Source organism: Nerophis ophidion, linkage group LG11 (genome assembly GCF_033978795.1).
Source record: "Nerophis ophidion isolate RoL-2023_Sa linkage group LG11, RoL_Noph_v1.0, whole genome shotgun sequence".
In the NCBI taxonomy this organism is placed as follows: domain Eukaryota; kingdom Metazoa; phylum Chordata; class Actinopteri; order Syngnathiformes; family Syngnathidae; genus Nerophis; species Nerophis ophidion.
In genome coordinates, this window is record NC_084621.1 from 16,023,279 (window position 1) to 16,043,763 (window position 20,485).

At 42.0% G+C, this 20,485-nt stretch overlaps 1 protein-coding gene across 6 annotated transcripts in view; it reads right to left on the minus strand.

Moving 5' to 3' along the window:
* Positions 1 to 13,876, minus strand: part of ago3a (argonaute RISC catalytic component 3a) — an 86,966-nt gene extending 73,090 nt beyond the window's left edge. For 5 of the 6 annotated variants that reach the window (XM_061915161.1, XM_061915160.1, XM_061915159.1 and 2 more), the window contains exon 1: positions 13,187 to 13,876. In XM_061915161.1, the coding sequence (XP_061771145.1) occupies positions 13,187 to 13,205 (19 nt within the window). In that variant the 5' untranslated portion in view covers positions 13,206 to 13,876. Of the gene's footprint in view, positions 1 to 11,490; positions 11,501 to 13,186 lie in introns of those variants that run through there. The other variant, XM_061915157.1, reaches the window with a different exon arrangement.
* Positions 13,877 to 20,485: the final 6,609 nt, after the last annotated feature.

The window sequence follows — 20,485 nt, forward strand, 5'->3', positions numbered from 1 at the left end:
CTCTCAATTTACCGGTCAATCTACGTTCCCATCCTCACCTATGGTCATGAGCTTTGGGTCATGACCGAAAGGATAAGATCACGGGTACAAGCGGCCGAAATGAGTTTCCTCCGCCGTGTGGCGGGGCTCTCCCTTAGAGATAGGGTGAGAAGCTCTGCCATCCGGGAGGAACTCAAAGTAAAGCCGCTGCTCCTTCACATCGAGAGGAGCCAGATGAGGTGGTTTGGGCATCTGGTCAGGATGCCACCCGAACGCCTCCCTAGGGAGGTGTTTAGGGCACGTCCAACCGGTAGGAGGCCACGGGGAAGACCCAGGACACGTTGGGAAGACTATGTCTCCCGGCTGGCCTGGGAACGCCTCGGGATCCCCCGGGAAGAGCTAGACGAAGTGGCTGGGGAGAGGGAAGTCTGGGTTTACCTGCTTAGGCTGTTGCCCCCGCGACCCGACCTCGGATAAGCGGAAGATGATGGATGGATGATGGATGGAAATCAGCCTCCTCCATATTGACAGGGGAAGTGTCACTCGTGACGTGACGAGTTTGACCCGGCGGAAATTCTAGGCTTATGCTAAATATTTTGCGGAACGAGTTTGACCCGGCGGAAATTCTAGACATGCGCAAATAAAAATAATATTTTGCGAAATGAGTTTGACCCGGCGTTAATCATGAGCTGGCGGTAATGCTAAGCATGTGCTAATCATTTTGCGAAACGAGTTTGACCCGGCAGTAATTCTAGGCAGGCGCATACTATATACCCGGCGGCAATTCAAGGAAATACAGTAAACCAAAAATGAACAAAAGGCAAGTCCCGCTAAGAAAAGGCACTGATGCATGGCTGTGCAAAACAAAAGTAAAACTGAACTGGCTACAAAGTAAACAAAAACAGAATGCTGGACGACAGCAAAAACTTACAGCGTGTGGAGCGGAGACGGCGTCCACAAAGTACATCCAACAGTGTCCCCACAGAGAAGGATAGCGTACGCACAACTTAAATTGTCTTGATTACGAAAACAAGAGCAGGTGCGGGCAATAGTGCTCAAAGGAAGGCACGACGCTGCTACAGGAGAACACCAACAAAACAGGAAGCGTCATTAAATTAACAGCGCAAGACAGAAACTAAAGCACTACACATAGGAAAGAACAACAAACTCAAAATAAGGCATGACAACCTGGTGGAATTTCATTTTTTAACCTTTTCTGCTGGTGGTGTGCCTCCGTGTTATTTTTTTATGAAAAAAATGTGCCTTGGCTCAAAAAAGGTTGAAAAACACTGCCTTAGGGCAGGGGTGGCCACACTTTTTCTGCAGGCGAGCTACTTTTCAATGTACCAAGTGGAGGGGATCTACCTTATTTATATATATCTTTTATATTGATTTTTTTATTTATTGTGTTAACAAGTGAAAAGGTGTTTAATGATAATACAAGAATGTTTAACACATATAGCTTCATTTCTTTCATGAAGACAAGAATATAAGTTGATATGATTGTGATGACTTGCATTGATTGGATTCCGACAGTAGTGATGATAAAAAATGTCCTCCCTTCTGTCCAATACCACATGAAAGTGGCATCTTTTTTGTCCAGCTTCCATACTCCTTTTTATACACTTTACATTGGCGGCAAACTCTGTAGTTTGTTGAAACTCTCATTTTGTTAGCACAGGCAGGATGGAGCAGCGCCTTTATTGTGAAGACAGGAACTGTGAGGTTGGTCTTACGTGTTTCTCGCCTTCCTGTCAGTTGTTTTTTCTTAATAATGATCTGGCAGCAGCCAGCATCATCTCACAAGACCCTCGGGTGCAGTGAATGTCAATCAAGTGAGCAAAGGCACGTCCTGGTGAAGATTGATGATCCATCATTATTAGGTCTATTTTTTTTAATGCCTGGCTGGCGATGGAGGGACACCCTCCACCATGAACCACGTAACGGGCACCCCTGCCTTAAGTGTACAACCAGGTGTGTGTAAATTTTGAGCAAGATTGGTCAAAAAGTGGTTGTCCGTAAGTCATTGACCATTTGAGTAATGATTATAAAACTCGGAGGAGATGTGTATTGCAAACCCCATTTCTATATGAGTTGGGAAATTGTGTTAGATGTAAATATAAACGGAGTACAATGATTTGCAAATCATTTTCAACCCATATTCAATTGAATGCACTACAAAGACAGGATATTTGATTTTCAAACTCATAAACTTCTTTGCAAATAATAATTAACTTAGAATTTCATGGCTGCAACATGTGCCAAAGTAGTTGGGAAAGGACATGTTCACCACGGTGTTACATCACCTTTTCTTTTAACAACACTCTAAAAACGTTTGGGAACTGAGGAAACTAATTGTTGAAGCTTTGAAAGTAGAATTCTTTCCCATTCTTGTTTTATGTAGAGCTTCAGTCGTTCAACAGTCCGGGGTCTCCGCTGTCGTATTTTACGCTTCATAATGCGCCACACATTTTTGATGGGAGACAGGTCTGGACTACTACGAAACCACGCTGTTGTAACATGTGGCTTGGCATTGTCTTGCTGAAATAAGCAGGGGCACCCATGATAACGTTGCTTGGATGACAACATATGTTGCTCCAAAACCTGTATGGACCTTTCAGCATTAATGGTACCTTCACAGATGTGTAAGTTACCCATGCCTTGGGCACTAATACACCCCCATACCATCCCAGATGCTGGCTTTTGAACTTTGCGCCTATAATAATCAGATGGTTATTTTCCTCTTTCTTCCGGAGGACACCACGTCCACATTTTCCAAATATAATTTGAAATGTGGACTCGTCGGACCACGGAACACTTTTCCACTTTGCATCAGTCCATCTTGGATGAGCTCGGGCCCAGCAAAGCCGGCAGCGTTCCTTGGTGTTGTTGATAAATGGGTTTTGCTTTGCATAGTAGAGCTTTAACTTGCACTTACAGATGTAGCGACCAACTGTAGTTACTGACAGTGGTTTTATGAAGTGTTCCTGAGCCCATGTGGCGATATCCTTTCCACGCTGATGTCGGTTTTTGATACAGTACCGTCTGAGGGATAAAAGGTCCGTAATATCATCGCTTACGTGTAGTGATTTCTCCAGATTCTCTGAACCTTTTGATGTAAAATCCCCAAATTCCTTGCAATAGCTCGTTGAGAAATGTTGTTCTAAAACTGTTCCATAATTTGCTTACAAAGTGGTGACCCTCACCCCATCCTTGTTTGTGAATTACTTAGCATTTCATGGAAGCTGCTTTTATACCCAATCATGGCACCCACCTGTTCCCAATTATCCTGCACACCTGTGGGATGTTCCATATAAATGTTTGATGAGCATTTCTCAACTTTATCAGTATTTATTTCCACCTTTCCCAACTTTTTTGTCACGTGTTGCTGGCATCAAATTCTAAAGTTAATGATTTTCTGCAAAAAAAAAATGTTTTTCAGTTTGGACATCAAATATGTTGTCTTTGTAGCATATTCAACTGAATATGGGTTGAAAATTATTTGCAAATCATTGTATTCCGTTTATATTTACATCTCACACAATTTCCCAACTCATATGGAAACGGGGTTTGTCCATGTTCATTTCTTATTCCAAACCCTTCTGAACACAACCCAAAGGGGGCGTCACAAATGTCCTTTGACATTTTTTTTCCCTTGACAACAGTAAATATCCAAATGGGTACTTAAGATATTTCAGGCCCAAAATGGGAAAAGATTGAAAATACAAGTGGATATCACAGAAAGTACTTGTGCATAAATGCTTGGTGGAGACCACGACAGTGCAACGTCGCAGACTCCATCATGTCAAGTTCAAGCAGTGCAAGGAGCATGCATGCCACTGTACTGGTGAATCAAAATGGATTTGATTTATTTCATTCCTGCCCTCATTACATGGCAGCAAGTGTTAATGTGGCCAACAGCGTGGCCTCTGTGCGGCTGCCGGGACAAATGCAGTGCAGAGGAGTGTCGGCTTTCAAAGCTGGCGAGTTCCACGGTCATTTCTAAGTTCTCACGCTACTCTGCAAGTCAGCGACTTCCATAATCATTCGCCGCCACACTGAGATCAGAAAGTGACTTGCTAGTAAACACAACATGGGCAATAATGAATGAATAGATATACTATCATGACAGTTTGTAACGGCACTGAGTGTGAATGCAACATGGCATGTAAGGTGACAGGGGTGTTTGGCGGCACAAGCCAAAAAGCAATTTCCAGTAGGGCTGGGCGATACGGCCTTTTATTAATATCTCGATATTTTTAGGCCATGTCACGATACACCATATATATCTGGATATTTTGCCTTAGCCTTGAATGAACACTTGATGCATATAATCACAGCAGTACGATGATTCTATGTTCTATTCTATTCTTCTTCATACTGCATTAATATATGCTCATAAGATGACATATCGAAACACTGAATTAAATTGCTTATTTTGTACAGAACGCCACTACAATATTTTAAAACAAAAAGTGCACTTTTGTGCATGATGTCACACAAGATATTTCAATAAGTGTCAAATAAAAATGAGCTGCATAATAGGAAATCCAATAGTGTATGTCATGGGTGTCAAACTCTGGCTCGCGGGCCAAATTTGGCCTGCCGTGTAATTTAATTTGGCCCTTGAGGCAATATCAAATTAACATTACAGCTGGCCCGCCGTTATTACACAGCAACGGTGCAGCTGTAACACCACAATTGCTCACACTTGCCAATCCTCCCGAAGTTCAGTGCCCCTCCCAAAAATGTCCCGGGGCAAGCATTCTCCAGATTTTCACCCGGACAACAATATTGAGGGCGTGCCTTAAAGGCACTGCCTTTAGCATTCTCTTCAACCTGTCGTCACATCCGCATTTCCTCCATACAAACAGCGTGCAGGCCCAATCGCATAATATATGCGGCTATTACACACACATAAGTGAATGCAACGCATACTTTGTCAACAGCCATACAGGTCACACTGAGGGTGGCCGTATAAACAACTTTACAACTGTTACAAATATGCGCCACACTGTGAACTCACACCAAACAAGAATGACAAACATAATTTCGGGAGAACATCTGCACCGTAACATAACATAAACACAACAAAACAAATACCCAGAATCCGTTGCAGCACTAACTCTTTCGGGACGCTACAATATATTTTCATATTTACCTCAGAAGGCTGCAAATAGAAAAGAGGCATTACATTTGTATTTAAATTTTATTTGAAAAGCCATTGATATTTTTATATTATTATTATTATTATTTGAAGCTCGATTTTGCATGTCACTATAAAGTTACCGTATATAAGCCTTGCTTGTTCAATACTCAATGCAAAACTTGTTTGGGTCTCTATTAAAAGGTTAATTTGTTCAACCTTGGCCCGCGGCTTTATTCAGGTTTAAATTTTGGCCCACCCTGTATTTGAGTTTGACACCCCTGGTGTATGTCCTTCGCTATGTGGTAGGTTCCTGCGGACGTTATCTACTTTTGTTGTGGACTATTTCTGTGGCACCGGCCGGAGATGTTGACATGCGGAGTTTCAAGCACTCTTCATTGTCTAGCGCAGTGGTTCGCAACCTTTTTTCAGTGATGTACCCCCCGTGAAAAATGTTTTAATTCAAGTACCTTCTAATCAGAGCAAAGAATTTTTGGTCGAAAAATAGAGATAAAGAAGTAAAATACAGCACTATGTCATCAGTTTCTGGTTTATTAAATTGTACAACAGTGCAAAATATTGCTCATTTGTAGTGGTATTTCTTGAACTATTTGGAAAGAAAGATATAAAAATAACTAAAAACTTGTTGAAAAATAAACAAGTGACTCAATTATAAATACAGATTTATACACATAGAAGTAATCATCAACTTAAAGTGCCCTCTTTGGGGATTGTAATAGAGATCCATCTGGATTCATCAACTTCATTCTAAACATTTCTTCACAAAAAAATAAATCTTTAACATCGATATTTATGGAACATGTCCACAAAAAACAGCGGGCGGTATTGATGAACGTGGACCCTGACTTAAATAAGTTGAAAAACGTATTGGGGTGTTAGTATTCACTGGTCAATTGTACGGAATATGTACTGTACTGTGCAATCTACTGATAAATGTCTCAATCAATCAATCAAAAAAAGCACTTTATATGTAGAAAGGTTTTGTTAAGGAACCATTCTGAGCCTTATCTTATTTAGTTTTTATTTTATATATGTTGACCACATTAACCCTGGCAATGGACCCTGTGTGTATATGTATGTTATGCCATTGTTTACAAATTTGGTAAATAAATAACCAAAAAATGTATATTTTGTTGTTTTCTTACTGTACGGAATATGAACCGAACCGTGACCTCTAAACCGAGGTACGTACCGAACCAAAATTTAAAGTAGCTCGCCTGAAGAAAAAGTGTGGGCACCCTTCATCTACACTGTACATTTTCAAAACAAAAAATAGAGAGCTCCCAAACAGGCACATACATGTTGAAAGTGTGTTGGGTGATAAAAGTGCTTGGTTACTGGGGAAACACCTCCTGGTCCCTCATGTTACAGACTGTGGGAAGTATCCAGACACTAATGAGAGTGGTAGAGGAACGGGAGGGTTGTGGGGTCAGGATCAAATTTTATGGTCACATAGGTAGAAAGCTTCCGTTACAGCTGAGACAAAGCCAGGCGGTTGAAGCGTTTAACTGCCACTCATCACAGGGTGCTGCAAACTGCACAAATACAGGTGCCTTATGACGATGCAGCAGGTGGGAGCGAATATGAATATTAACACATTTAAATCATTAAAACTGCTAGTAGGCAGTCTTCCTTTGTAGAGCTTTAATTGAAATACTCTAAAACGGTGGTCGCCAGGTTTGTGACGTATGTGCTATCAGGCCCCATGGACACATTGTGTTTATAAAGGACGGCATTTCCTACGACTTTCGCCTTTTCCACCAGATCGTCACTTCTCAAATACTGGGGGGCGTGGCGCTCGCTGGGGGACGCGTGTGACCTCGGGAAACATACTTTATCAGTATCATGCTTAAAACTCTACTTTAAAAAAGGGTGCTCATTGTATTCATTAATGCTGACTTTCTTACAAAATAAAAATAATCAGCACGAATCGTTTTATTCATTTTTGTTTTGTAGGTTAAAGTGTTTAACATATTGTGGTCCTGATTTAATGTACCGTATTTCCTTGAATTGCCGCCGGGTATATAGTATGCGCCTGCCTAGAATTACTGCCGGGTCAGGATTAACGCCGGGTTAAACTCGTTTCGCAAAGTATTATTTTTATTAGCTCATGCCTAGAATTTCCGCCGGGTCAAACTCTTCACGGGTGACACTTCACCTGTCATCATTTTCAAAATGGAGGAGGCTGATTTCAATCATTTGAAATCGCATAACGGGAAGAAGATTAAGAGCTATTCAGTAGGATTTAAGGTCCAAGCTATTGAATATGCTAAAAAGAACAGTAAGCAGCTATGTTTTATTAATATACCATAGCTGCGTGTGTCAAATATGAGTCATTAAATGACTCCTGCCTCCTGGTGGTAGAGGGCGCTAGTGATCCTTCTTGCGACTACTCGGCTGCAGAAGAAATGACAACAAGCAGCAAGAGTGAGCAGCGATCATTTATTTTTTCCTCTCGCTCGCACTTTTAACATGGAGGATTACATATCTAAAATAAAACAGTTTTCTAAACTGAACTTTCAATGGAAGCAGGAGGTAATAAAGGAAGATCTCCATCGAGACAGAGAGACTTTTAAAACTGAAGAAAGATAAGGAAGACTTCTATAAACAAGTTATCGGTGCTTTTGATCAGAAGGAGCTGCGCACGGACTTATTTATAAGTAAAAATAGACCATAACGTATTTTTAATTAAATGTGCTTTTCATGAGGGTATCCTTACATCACACTCAAATTTATAAGCGCAGGCCTAAATCTACCGCATGCCTTTGGTAAGTGCCGAGTGAGAAGAGGTTTTAAATTCATTAGCGCCCCGGCGGCAATTCAAAGAAATACGGTATGTCAATAATGTGTGTGTTAATGATCAATTTGAATGCATTATTATTAAATTGTATTTTTAAGTATCAAATATTTCCAGTCGGTCCAAAAAGTTAATCGTTTAAATAAGGATTTAACTTTTTTCGTTTTCTTGAATGTTAAAAAGGATACAGCGTTATGCAGAGCTGTACTTATTACAATTTAATTGACTAATGACACTATTCAGAGTAGTATTTGAGGTGGAAACATTTTTTCTTAGAGGATCTCATTTGATTGAGCAAGTGTACCTAATGTCTTGGCCCGTGACCTGACAACTGGATAATTAAGACGAAAATTCAAGCATGGTGAACATTGTTACACAAATTCACAGTACAGTGTCTTGGCAATAATCATATTTAATCACAATAATTTAAATGTTGTATGGTATATTTTTGTTTTTGTTATTTTAGACTGAGTGTGTTTTCCCTGGCCAAAAAGTACGTTATAATGGGACCGTCTGAGTCGCTTGTCTTTCCAACTTTGTTCAGTAGATGGTGTTGTAAGCCTGCCTGATCAAGCATGACAATAAATCTGATCAGCAATATGGTGTTGATAGGCCTATCTCAGTTTGAAGTGGACATATTGCAGCTACATTTGGCTATGCAATCATCTTTTTCCTTCTTATTGGTATTACTGTATCGATCCTTTGTGGTGAAGAAAAAGCTGAGCCGGAAGGCAAAGCTACGTTCCCATCGTCACCTTTGGTCATGAGTTTTGGGTTATGACCGAAAGGACAAGATCACGTACAAGCCTCCCTTAGAGATAGGGTGAGAAGCTCTGCCATCTGGAGGGAGCTCAAAGTAAAGCCGCTGCTCATCCACATGGAGAAAAGCCAGATGAGGTGGTTCGGGCATCTGGTCAAGATGCCACCCGAACCCCTCCCTAAGGAGGGGGTTAGGGCACGTCCGACCTGTAGGAGGCCACGGCGAAGACCCAGGACACGTTTGGAAGACTATGTCTCCCGGCTGGCCTGGGAACGCCTCGGGATCCCCCGGGAGGAGCTGGACGAAGTGGATGGGGAGAGGGAAGTCTGGGCTTCTCTGCTTAGGCTGCTGCCCCCGCGACCCGACCTCGGATAAGCGGAATAAGATGGATGGATGGTGCTACTTTGCGGTGCTTAGACTAGCCAGGCTCTGTGTGTGTAATCTATCCATCACACCTCCGCCTACAGAGACAAAGATTCTGGATGACTGACAGAGGTCACGCTAGGAATATACTGGATATAGGGCTGGGCGATATATTGATATATACGATACATCGCCGGTTTGTCTCTGTGCGATATAGAAAATGACTATATCGTAATATTCGAGTATACGTTCTCACGCAGTTGCTTTTAGCTGCGGGCATTACACTTCAGGCTCTTCTCACTCTTTCCTATCTCTCCTTCTCACAGACAAGCAGGCGCACATTCTTACATACGTCACATACTGTCACGTCACATACATGTCCGCCCTCGCAGAGCAGAGAGGTAGCATACTGGGCTACGTTAGCTGCTAACCTAGCTGTACGAGAGAAAGAAGGTGCAGATCTGGTAACAAATGAAGGAAGAATTAATTCCCAATAAAGACAGCAGGGGGTCCATCGTCTGACGGTGGTTCGGCTTCAAGTGTTGCTATAAAAAGTAGCATTACTGCTAATATGTAGCATCATTTGAAAAGTCACTCGCTAGAGAATGAAGAGAATTTCATAACCTTAGTTACCTACCACATAGTGAAGGACGAATACTATTTGATTTCTTATTATGCAGCTCATTTTTATTTGACACTTAAAATGTCTCTGACCATCTTGCACTTTCTGTTTTGGAAATGACTTGAATGTTTGTGCCATTGCTTAATAATTTTAATAAATACACTTTTGGTCAATTGACTTAGTTGTGATTTCCCTCTCTGCATGAAAGTTTAAAAGTAGCATATATGAATGCAGTATGAAGAAGAATGTTTTAATGTAGACACATATAATTATCATACTGCTGTGATTATATGCATCAAGTGTACATTCAAGGCCAAGGCAAAATATCGTAATATAAATCCTATATCGCCTAAAAATATTGAGATATTAAAAAAAGGCAATATCGCCCAGCCCTAACTGGATATATCGCGGCTTTGTCTCTATGCGATATAAAAAGACTATATCGTGATATTCATGTTTTGCAAGTATGCGGCAAAAGCGTTGCTACAAAAAGTAGCACCATTGCAAATTTGTAGCACCATTTGAAAAGTCACCCACTAGAGAATGAAGAGTGCTTGAAACTCCGCATGTCAACATCTCGGCCAGTGCCACACCTAACCATTTCCACATCAACACTGTATGAAACAAATAGTCAACAACAGAAGGAGATAACGTCCGCTGGAATCTATCACATAGCAAAGAACATACACTATTGAATTTCCTATGATGCAGCTAATTTTTATTTTTACACTTATTGAAATATCTTGTGTGACATCATTCACAAAAGTGCACTTTATTTGTTTTAAAATATTGTAGTGGTGTTCTGTACAAAAAGTGCACTTTAATTGAGTGTTGTTTTGATATGTCATCTTAGTGACATCATGCACAAAAGTCCACTAACAGCTTGTTTTACAATGTCTCTGACAACCTTGCACTTTCTGTTTTGAAATGACATGAATGTGTGTGCCACTGCTTGGTAACTGTTTAATAAATACACTTTTAGTTGTGATTTCCCTTTCTGCATGAAAGTTTAAAATGAGAATATATTAATGCAGTATGAAGAAGAATATTTTAACGTAGACACATGGAATCATCATACTGCTGTGATTATATGCATCAAGTGTTCATTCAAGGCTAAAGCAAAATATCCAGATATATATCATGTATCGTGGCACGGCCTAAAAATATCCAGATATTACTAAAAGGCACAGCTTTTGACCCAGCAGATTTGCTCACATTTTCAGTAGAGCCATAATAAATTCATTAAAGAACCAAACTTCATGAATGTCTTATGTGACCAACAAGTGTGTGCTACAATCACTCTATCACCAAAAGATGAGAGTTGTAGAAATGACTGGAAACTCAAGACAGCCATGACATGATGTTCTTTACAAGTGTATGCACACTTTTGACCACCACTGTATATGCATTATTACTTAGAATATCAAGGAAAAAATGTTTTTGCCATGTAATAATAATATTATTTTATTTTAAAGTTACAACTTGGCATGACAAAAGCCTCTACTTTATGTGTGAGTCATGTTTGGTAGAGATAAGGAGTCTCCTTGACTACAGTAAACAGCCTCATTCATCCTGAAGAGATAGAAATGTTTTTTGTGACCATGAACTGATTATCATGGACCCTGACTTAAACAAGTTGAAACTCTTATTGGAGTGTTTCCATTTAGTGGTCAATTGTACGAAATATGTACTGTACTGTGCAATCTACTAATAAAAGTCTCAATCAATCAAATTTCAAGACAATACATAGAGACTCACCAGTAGCTCCGATTTCAAGACAACTAAAAAACATGGAGACTCACCTGTAGTTCCGATTTCAAGACAACTAAAAAACATGGAGACTCACCTGTCGTTCCGATTTCAAGACAAAAACATGGAGACTCACCCGTCGTTCCGATTTCAAGACAAAAACATGGAGACTCACCCGTCGTTCCGATTTCAAGACAAAAACATGGAAACTCACCCGTCGTTCCGATTTCAAGACAAAAACATGAAGACTCACCCGTCGTTCCGATTTCAAGACAAAAACATGGAGACTCACCCGTCGTTCCGATTTCAAGACAAAAACATGGAGACTCACCTGTTATTCCGATTTCAAAACAAAAACATGGAGACTCACCTGTCGTTCCGATTTGAAGACAAAAACATGGACTCACCAGTAGCTCCGATTTCAAGACAAAAACATGGACAATCACCTGTCGTACCGATTTCAAGACAAAAACATGAACACTCCCCTGTCGTTCCAATTTCAAGACAAAAACATGAACACTCCCCTATCGTTCCAATTTCAAGACAAAAACATGAACACTCCCCTGTCGTTCCAATTTCAAGACAAAAGCAACAAAAACATGGAGACTCACCTGTCATTCCGATTTCAAGACAAAAACATGGACAATCACCTGTCGTACCGATTTCAAGACAAAAACATGGACACTCACCTGCCGTTCCGATTTCAAGACAAAAACATGGACACTCACCTGCCGTTCCGATTTCAAGACAAAAACATGAAGACTCACCTGTCGTACCGATTTCAAGACAAAAACATGAACACTCCCCTGTCGTTCCGATTCAAGACAAAAGCAGCAAAAACATGGAGACTCACCTGTCATTCCGATTTCAAGACAAAAACATGGACAATCCCCTGTCGTACCGATTTCAAGACAAAAACATGGACACTCACCTGCCGTTCCGATTTCAAGACCAAAACATGGACACTCACTTGTCGTTCCAATTTCAAGACAAAAACATGAAGACTCCCCTGTTGTACCGATTTCAAGACAAAAACATGGACTCACCTGTCATTCCAATTTCAAGACAAAAACATGGACACTCACTTGTCGTTCCAATTTTAAGACAAAAACATGAAGACTCACCTGGTATTCTGATTCAAGACAAAAGCAACAAAAACATGGAGACTCACTTGTAATTCCGATTCCTAAACTAAAACATGGACTCACCTGTCATTCCGATTTCAAGACAAAAACATGGACACTCACCTGTCGTTCCAATTTCAAGACAAAAACATGGGCACTCACCTGTCGTTCCGATTCCAAGACAAGAACATGAAGACTCACCTGTCGTTGCGATTCAAGAAAAAAACATGGATACTCACTCACCTGTCGTTCCGATTTCAAGACATCAACAACTAAAAACATGAAGACTCACCTGTCGTTCCAATTTCAATACAAACACATGGACACTCACCTGTTGTTCTGATTTCAAGACAAAAACATGGACACTCACCTGTCGTTCCGATTCCAAGACAAGAACATGAAGACTCACCTGTCGTTGCGATTCAAGACAAAAACATGGAGACTCACTCACCTGTCGTTCCGATTTCAAGACATCAACAACTAAAAACATGAAGACTCACCTGTCGTTCCAATTTCAATACAAACACATGGACACTCACCTGTTGTTCTGATTTCAAGACAAAAACATCAAGACTCACCTGTCCTTCCGATTCAAGACAAAAGCAACCAAAACATGGACACTCACCTGTAGTTCCGATTTCCATTCATGAGGTCGCAGCCCGGATTACTTCCCGGATCACAGTCGCCAAACGTCCGGTCCTCCTCCTCCTCCCTTCAGCCCGGTGTCTCCCTCGATTGGCTCTCCCCCGACGTCGAGTGGCCTCGCCCGGGCGCTGTCAGCCCGCAGGCCTCCCTCCCCTCCCCTGCCCTCCAAGCGGGTGTTGTTGACACGCCGACGTGTCCCGAGCTGGCGTCACTTGACCCGGCGAGTCAGCAAGCGAAGGCGGCGCCTCTCGGTGAAGCTAAACTAGCCGGCGAGCTAGCGAGGCTTCCGAAAGGGAAGCGGGGGTGAAAAAGTGTCCAGTCCGGGCGAGAGCTGCTGTCAGGAGGCCATCACGCCGCGTCCGAGCCGAGCGGAAGTGAAGCTTTTAATGTGATTTTCCCCCGCTATTATAAAGACTATGTCGTGTTAGCATCAGCTAACGTTAGCCGGCTAGCTCGCTACTTTAAAATTCTCGAACAAAAATATACAAAAGTTGTTTCCTCAACGGCGTCGTCCTGGGAGCTCGTAGCCCGGTTGTAAGTCCAGGTGGGAAATAAATGTAGCTGTCAAGAGTGCAAAGTATCCGTGAAAAGGAGAGTTTGGAGGCGCCGGGCTGACAGATGAAGTGTGCGGGGCTTCCTCCGCCAGCAGCCTGCTAAATATGGTCAAGTTGGCCGTGACACGCACCGGAAGAGGCGGGGACTGCGCCGGCCGACGTCACCCCCCAGGAAATGAAAAAATAAAAGCCGCCCCACCTTTTTTGTACTGGTTTTGTTCTTATTTTGATTATTAATTCTCAACTCTTTGTAAATGAGTTGAGACTATGCACAGAGGAAAGAATAATTTCTTTCAAGGAGGATCTGAGGAAACAAACTCGGGACAATGTATACAATGAAGGGGTGTCAAACGTACGGCCCACGGGCCGGGTTAGGCCCGCAATCATTACTCGTCCAGCCTGTGTGATGAGTTTGCTAAGTATCAATCAATCAATCAATGTTTATTTATATAGCCCTAAATCACAAATGGCTCAAAGGACTGTACAAACCATTACGACTACGACATCCTCGGAAGAACCCACAAAAGGGCAAGGAAAACTCACACCCAGTGGGCAGGGAGAATTCACATCCAGTGGGACGCCAGTGACAATGCTGACTATGAGAAACCTTGGAGAGGACCTCAGATGTGGGCAACCCCCCCCCCCCCCCCCCCCCCCCTCTAGGGGACCGAAAGCAATGGATGTCGAGCGGGTCTAACATGATACTGTGAAAGTTCAATCCATAGTGGCTCCAACACAGCCACGAGAGTTCAGTTCAAAGCGGATCCAAGACAGCAGCAGAGGAAACCATCCCAAGCGGAGGCGGATCAGCAGCGTAGAGATGTCCCCAACCGATACACAGGCAAGCATTCCATCCTGGGTCCCGACGAGCGGTCCATCCTGGGTCTCGACTCTGGACAGCCAGTACTTCATCCATGGTCATCGGACCGGACCCCCTCCACAAGGGAGGGGGGGATATAGGAGAAAAAAGAAAAGAAGCGGCAGATCAACTGGTCTAGAAAGGAGGTCTATTTAAAGGCTAGAGTATACAAATGAGTTTTAAGATGAGACTTAAATGCTTCTACCGAGGTAGCATCTCGAACTGTTACCGGGAGGGCATTCCAGAGTAATGGAGCCCGAACGGAAAACGCTCTATAGCCCGCAGATGTTTTTTGGGCTTTAGGAATCACTAATAAGCCGGAGTCTTTTGAACGCAGATTTCTTGCCGGGACATACGGTACAATACAATCGGCAAGATAGGCTGGAGCTAGACCGTGTAGTATTTTATACGTAAGTAGTAAAACCTTAAGTCACATCTTAAGTGCACAGGAAGCCAGTGGAGGTGAGCCAGTACAGGCGTAATATGATCAAACTTTCTTGTTCTTGTCAAAATTCTAGCAGCCGCATTTTGTACCAACTGTAATCTTTTAATGCTAGACATGGGGAGAACCAAAAATAATACGTTACAGTAATCGAGACGAGACGTAACAAACGCATGGAAAATGATCTCGGCGTCTTTAGTGGACAAAATGGAGCGAATTTTAGCGATATTACGGAGATGAAAGAAGGCTGTTTTAGTAACGCTTTTAATGTGTGACTCAAAGGAGAGTGTTGGGTGGAAGATAATACCCAGATTTTTTACCGAGTCACGTAGTTTTATTATTTGGTTGTCAAATGTTAAAGTTGTATTATTAAATAGAGGTCGGTGTCTAGCAGGACCGATAATCAGCATTTCCGTTTTTTTGACATCCACGGTTTGTTTTTTGACGAACCCCAAGATGCAGAGACGGAGGCAGGCATTGAACAGGAAAACATGATTCAATTAAAAAACACTAATATAAAAACAAAGAAAGGGTAAAAAAATAAAAAATAAAAAGCGCGCACGTGGGCGGATAACAAACAAAAAGAGCTAGCATGGGAACTAGAAAATAAAGGGAGCTTTGTTAAGATCCGTACTCCGATCTTCCCATATTATGGTTTATTGTTGCATTTTTGTATCACCCTGTTTGTCGTCTTTATTTCCTGTTTAGTCCGTCACCATGGTAGCTCATTAGTTCACCTGCTACAATCACGGTCCCTGCACACCTGTCACTGTTGATTACTTCCTTATTTAAGCTCGCCTTTTCTGTTCACTCATTCTCGGATCCTAATTGGCCTACGTGCAACCGTGACGACTCTCATCCTTCTACTGTATGTATTTTCTCGCTAGCTCTCATGCTATGCCACTTGTTTATTTCAGTTTTCGTACTGATGATTTGTTTTCTCGTTTGTGCTCTCGAGCCAAGTTTTGGTTTTCTAGTGTTTTATCCTAGCTTTCACGCTAGCGTCTTTTGTCTGCTTTCTCTTTACACCAGTGTTTTTGTTCCTAGCCTTTTATTATTAAATTAAATACCTTTATATCTCACCTTTGCTGTGTTCTGCTTCGTCGCATCCTCGGGAAAACAACACCGGCCTTACCATGCCGAAGAACAGTCCTCACAAGCTTAGCATGGAAGCAAGCGAAAACAAAAAGGCCTAGCGTGGAAGCTAGCAGGTCTCGAGCAGTAAACAGAAGTCTTACATGAAATATGAAAAAAAAACTTGGAAGCAGGGAACAAAAGGCAGTACGCTAAAAACCGCAATCAAATAAAGCTTACCGCAACGCTGCGTTGACAAAACACGACACGACAGGTAGAAACGACAAGAGCGACATCGACATGACAATAATCCAGCACTGACTGGAAGACAAAACAGGTACAAATAGGGGCGGGCTGATTGACACCAGGTGTGGCCTGGTGCCAATCAGCCGCAGCTGAGGGGAAACAAAGCACCCAGGAAGACAAACAGGAACTAAGGACAGGAAATACTAAACACACAGGAGGAAAAACTAAAACACAAACAAACTGTCAGTGGCAAGCCAGACAGAAACATTATCATTTTATTGTCACATTTGCTGATGACACCCAACTCTACATGCCCCTAAAGCTGACCAACACGCCGGATTGTAGTCAGCTGGAGGCGTGTCTTAATGAAATTAAACAATGGATGTCCGCCAACTTTTTGCAACTCAACGCCAAAGAAACGGAAATGCTGATTATCGGTCCTGCTAGACACCGACCTCTATTTAATAATACAACTCTAACATTTGACAACCAAACAATTAAACAAGGCGACTCGGTAAAGAATCTGGGTATTATCTTCGACCCAACTCTCTCCTTTGAGTCACACATTAAAAGCGTTACTAAAACGGCCTTCTTTCATCTCCGTAATATCGCTAAAATTCGCTCCATTCTGTCCACTAAAGACGCTGAGATCATTATCCATGCGTTTGTTACGTCTCGTCTCGATTACTGTAACGTATTATTTTCGGGTCTCCCCATGTCTAGCATTAAAAGATTACAGTTGGTACAAAATGCGGCTGCTAGACTTTTGACAAGAACAAGAAGGTTTGATCACATTACGCCTGTACTGTATATACCTTTATATACATATATACATATATATATACCTATACTGGCTCACCTGCACTGGCTTCCTGTGCACTTAAGATGTGACTTCAAGGTTTTACTACTTACGTATAAAATACTACACGGTTTAGCTCCAGCCTATCTTGCCGATTGTATTGTACCGTATGTCCCGGCAAGAAATCTGCGTTCAAAAGAATCCGGCTTATTAGTGATTCCTAGAGCCCAAAAAAAGTCTGCGGGCTATAGAGCGTTTTCCGTTGGGGCTCCAGTACTCTGGAATGCCCTCCCGGTGACAGTTCGAGATGCTACCTCAGTAGAAGCATTTAAGTCTCACCTTAAAACTCATCTGTATACTCTAGCCTTTAAATAGACCTCCTTTTTAGACCAGTTGATCTGCCGCTTCTTTTCTTTCTCCTATGTCCCCCCCCTCCCTTGTGGAGGGGGTCCCGTCCGATGACCATGGATGAAGTACTGGCTGTCCAGAGTCGAGACCCAGGATGGACCGCTCGCCTGTGTATCGGTTGGGGACATCTCTACGCTACTGATCCGACTCCGCTTGGGATGGTTTCCTGTGGACGGGACTCTCGCTGCTGTCTTGGATCCGCTTGAACTGAACTCTCGCGGCTGTGTTGGAGCCACTATGGATTGAGCTTTCACAGTATCATGTTAGACCCGCTCGACATCCATTGCTTTTGGTCCCCTAGAGGGGGGGGGGGGGGTTGCCCACATCTGAGGTCCTCTCCAAGGTTTCTCATAGTCAGCATTGTCACTGGCGTCCCACTGGATGTGAATTCTCCCTGCCCACTGGGTGTGAGTTTTCCTTGCCCTTTTGTGGGTTCTTCCGAGGATGTTGTAGTCGTAATGATTTGTGCAGTCCTTTGAGATATTTGTGATTTGGGGCTATATAAATAAACATTGATTGATTGATTGAAATGAATTATATTTATATAGCTCTTTTCTCTAGTGACTCAAAGCGCTTTACATAGTGACACCCAATATCTAAGTTACATTTAAACCAGTGTGGGTGGCACTGGGAGCAGGTGGGTAAAGTGTCTTGCCCAAGGACACAACGGCAGTAACTGGGATGGCACAAGCGGGAATCGAACATGCAACCCTCAAGTTGCTGGCACGGCCACTCGAGCTATGCTGCCCAAATGTCATTCTTGTTTGGTGCGGGTTCACTGTGTGTCGAATATTTGTAACAGTGTTAAAGTTGTTTATACGGCCACCCTCAGTGTGACCTGTATGGCTGTTGACCAAGTATGCCTTGCATTCACTTGTTTGTGTGTAAAGTCCGCATATATTATGTGACTGGGCCGACACAATGTTTGTATGGAGAAAAAGCGGACGAGACGATTGTAGAGGACGTTGAATGCAGTGCCTTTAAGGCACGTCCCCAATGATGTTGTTTGGGTGGAAATCGAGAGAAATTCGGGAGAATGGTTGCCCCGGGTGATTTTCGGCAAGGGCACTGAAATTTGGGAGTCTCCCGGGAAAATCGGGAGGGTTGGTAAGTGTGAGTATTAGCGGTGAATGCGGTGTTATAATACCGGCGGGCCAGCTCTAATGTTAATTTCATATTGCCTCAAGGGCCAAATTAAATTACACGGCGGGCCAAATTTGGCCCGCGGGCCAGAGTTTGACACCCATGATTTAGATAGATAAATAGTACTTTATTGATTCCTTCAGGAGAGTTCCTTTATTTAGCAATTAAAGCCCTCAAAGATCAATAATGCAAGATACCATTGATTTTAATTACTTAATATTTTTGAGTGAAAAGTTAAATAAAATCCTACTAAATATATTTAAGATCCGAAAGGTTCCCCACTCATAAAGTGATGCATTTTTTATTAGTTTTTGTTCAACTTTTAACACTTAAATTTCAAGATCATCTGTCGATTTTAAGTTTGAACTATTATTTTGTTTGTTTTATGCTCTTTTGTCAAAACTTTGATGTTTTTATATGGCCACCACACAACATATGCAATATTTTTTCCACATAAAACATTTTAAAGTGATATTTTTAAGTAATAATTCATTATAACATAGATTTTTTTGGTCCTTTTTTTTTGAGCAATGGAAAAAAAATAAAAAATAAAGACAAAAGGAACAAAAAAAACTGCCTGCATGGCAGCTTTGTGTCAACATTGCCACTTTTTCTCATTAGATTTCACCTCATTCCACTTTTTTTTAAATGTTTTATTTTTATTTTTGCAATACTATCAATTTTGCAATTTTTGCAGAATGTGTGCACACCCCTGGTCTACATCATCTAAATCAGGGGTGCCCACACTTTTTCTGCAGGCGAGCTACTTTTCAATTGACCAACTCGAGGGGATCTACCTCATTTATATATATCATTTATATTTATTTATTTATGAAAGAGACATTTTTGTAAACAAGTTAAATGTGTTTAATGATAATACAAGCATGTGTAACACATATAGATGTCTTTCTTTCACGAAGACAACAATATAAGTTGGTGTATTACCTGATTCTGATGACTTGCATTGATTGGAATCAGACAGTAATGATGATAACGCCCACATTTTCAAATGGAGGAGAAAAAAAGTTGTCCTTTCTGTACAATACCACATGAAAGTGGTTGGTTTTTGGCATCTAATTCATCCAGCTTCCATACACTTTACAAGAAAAACATTGGCGGCAAATTCCGTAGCTTGCTTGATTGACATTCACGGCACCCGAGGGTCTTGTGAGATGACGCTGGCTGCTGCCAGTTCATTATTATGAAAAAATGACAGAGAGGAAGGCGAGAAACACTTTTTATTTCAACAGACTTTCGCGCCGTCCCTTCCGTCAAAACTCTAAAGGCCGACTGCACATTTCCTATCTTCACAATAAAAGCCCTGCTTCATGCTGCCTGCGCTAACAAAATACGAGTCTCGGAAAGCTGGCGTGCACAAGTGATGTGCACGCCAGCTTTCTGAGGGATCGCTTGTGCACGCCAGCTTTCCGAGACTCTGTATTTAGTTAGCGCAGGCAGCATGAAGCAGGGCTTTTATTGTGAAGATAGGAAATGTGCAGTCGGCCTTTAGAGTTTTGACGGAAGGTACGGCGCGAGAGTCTGTTGAAATAAAAAGTGTTTCTCGCCTTCCTCTCAGTCATATTTTCATAATAATGATCTTGCAGCAGCCAGCGTCATCTCACAAGACCCTCCGGTACCGTGGATGTCATTTAAGTGACGTCTTGGTGAAGATTGATGATCACTAATTTTTAGGTCTATTTTGTTTAAAAGCCTGGCTGGAGATCGACTGACACACCCCCCGCGGTCGACTGGTA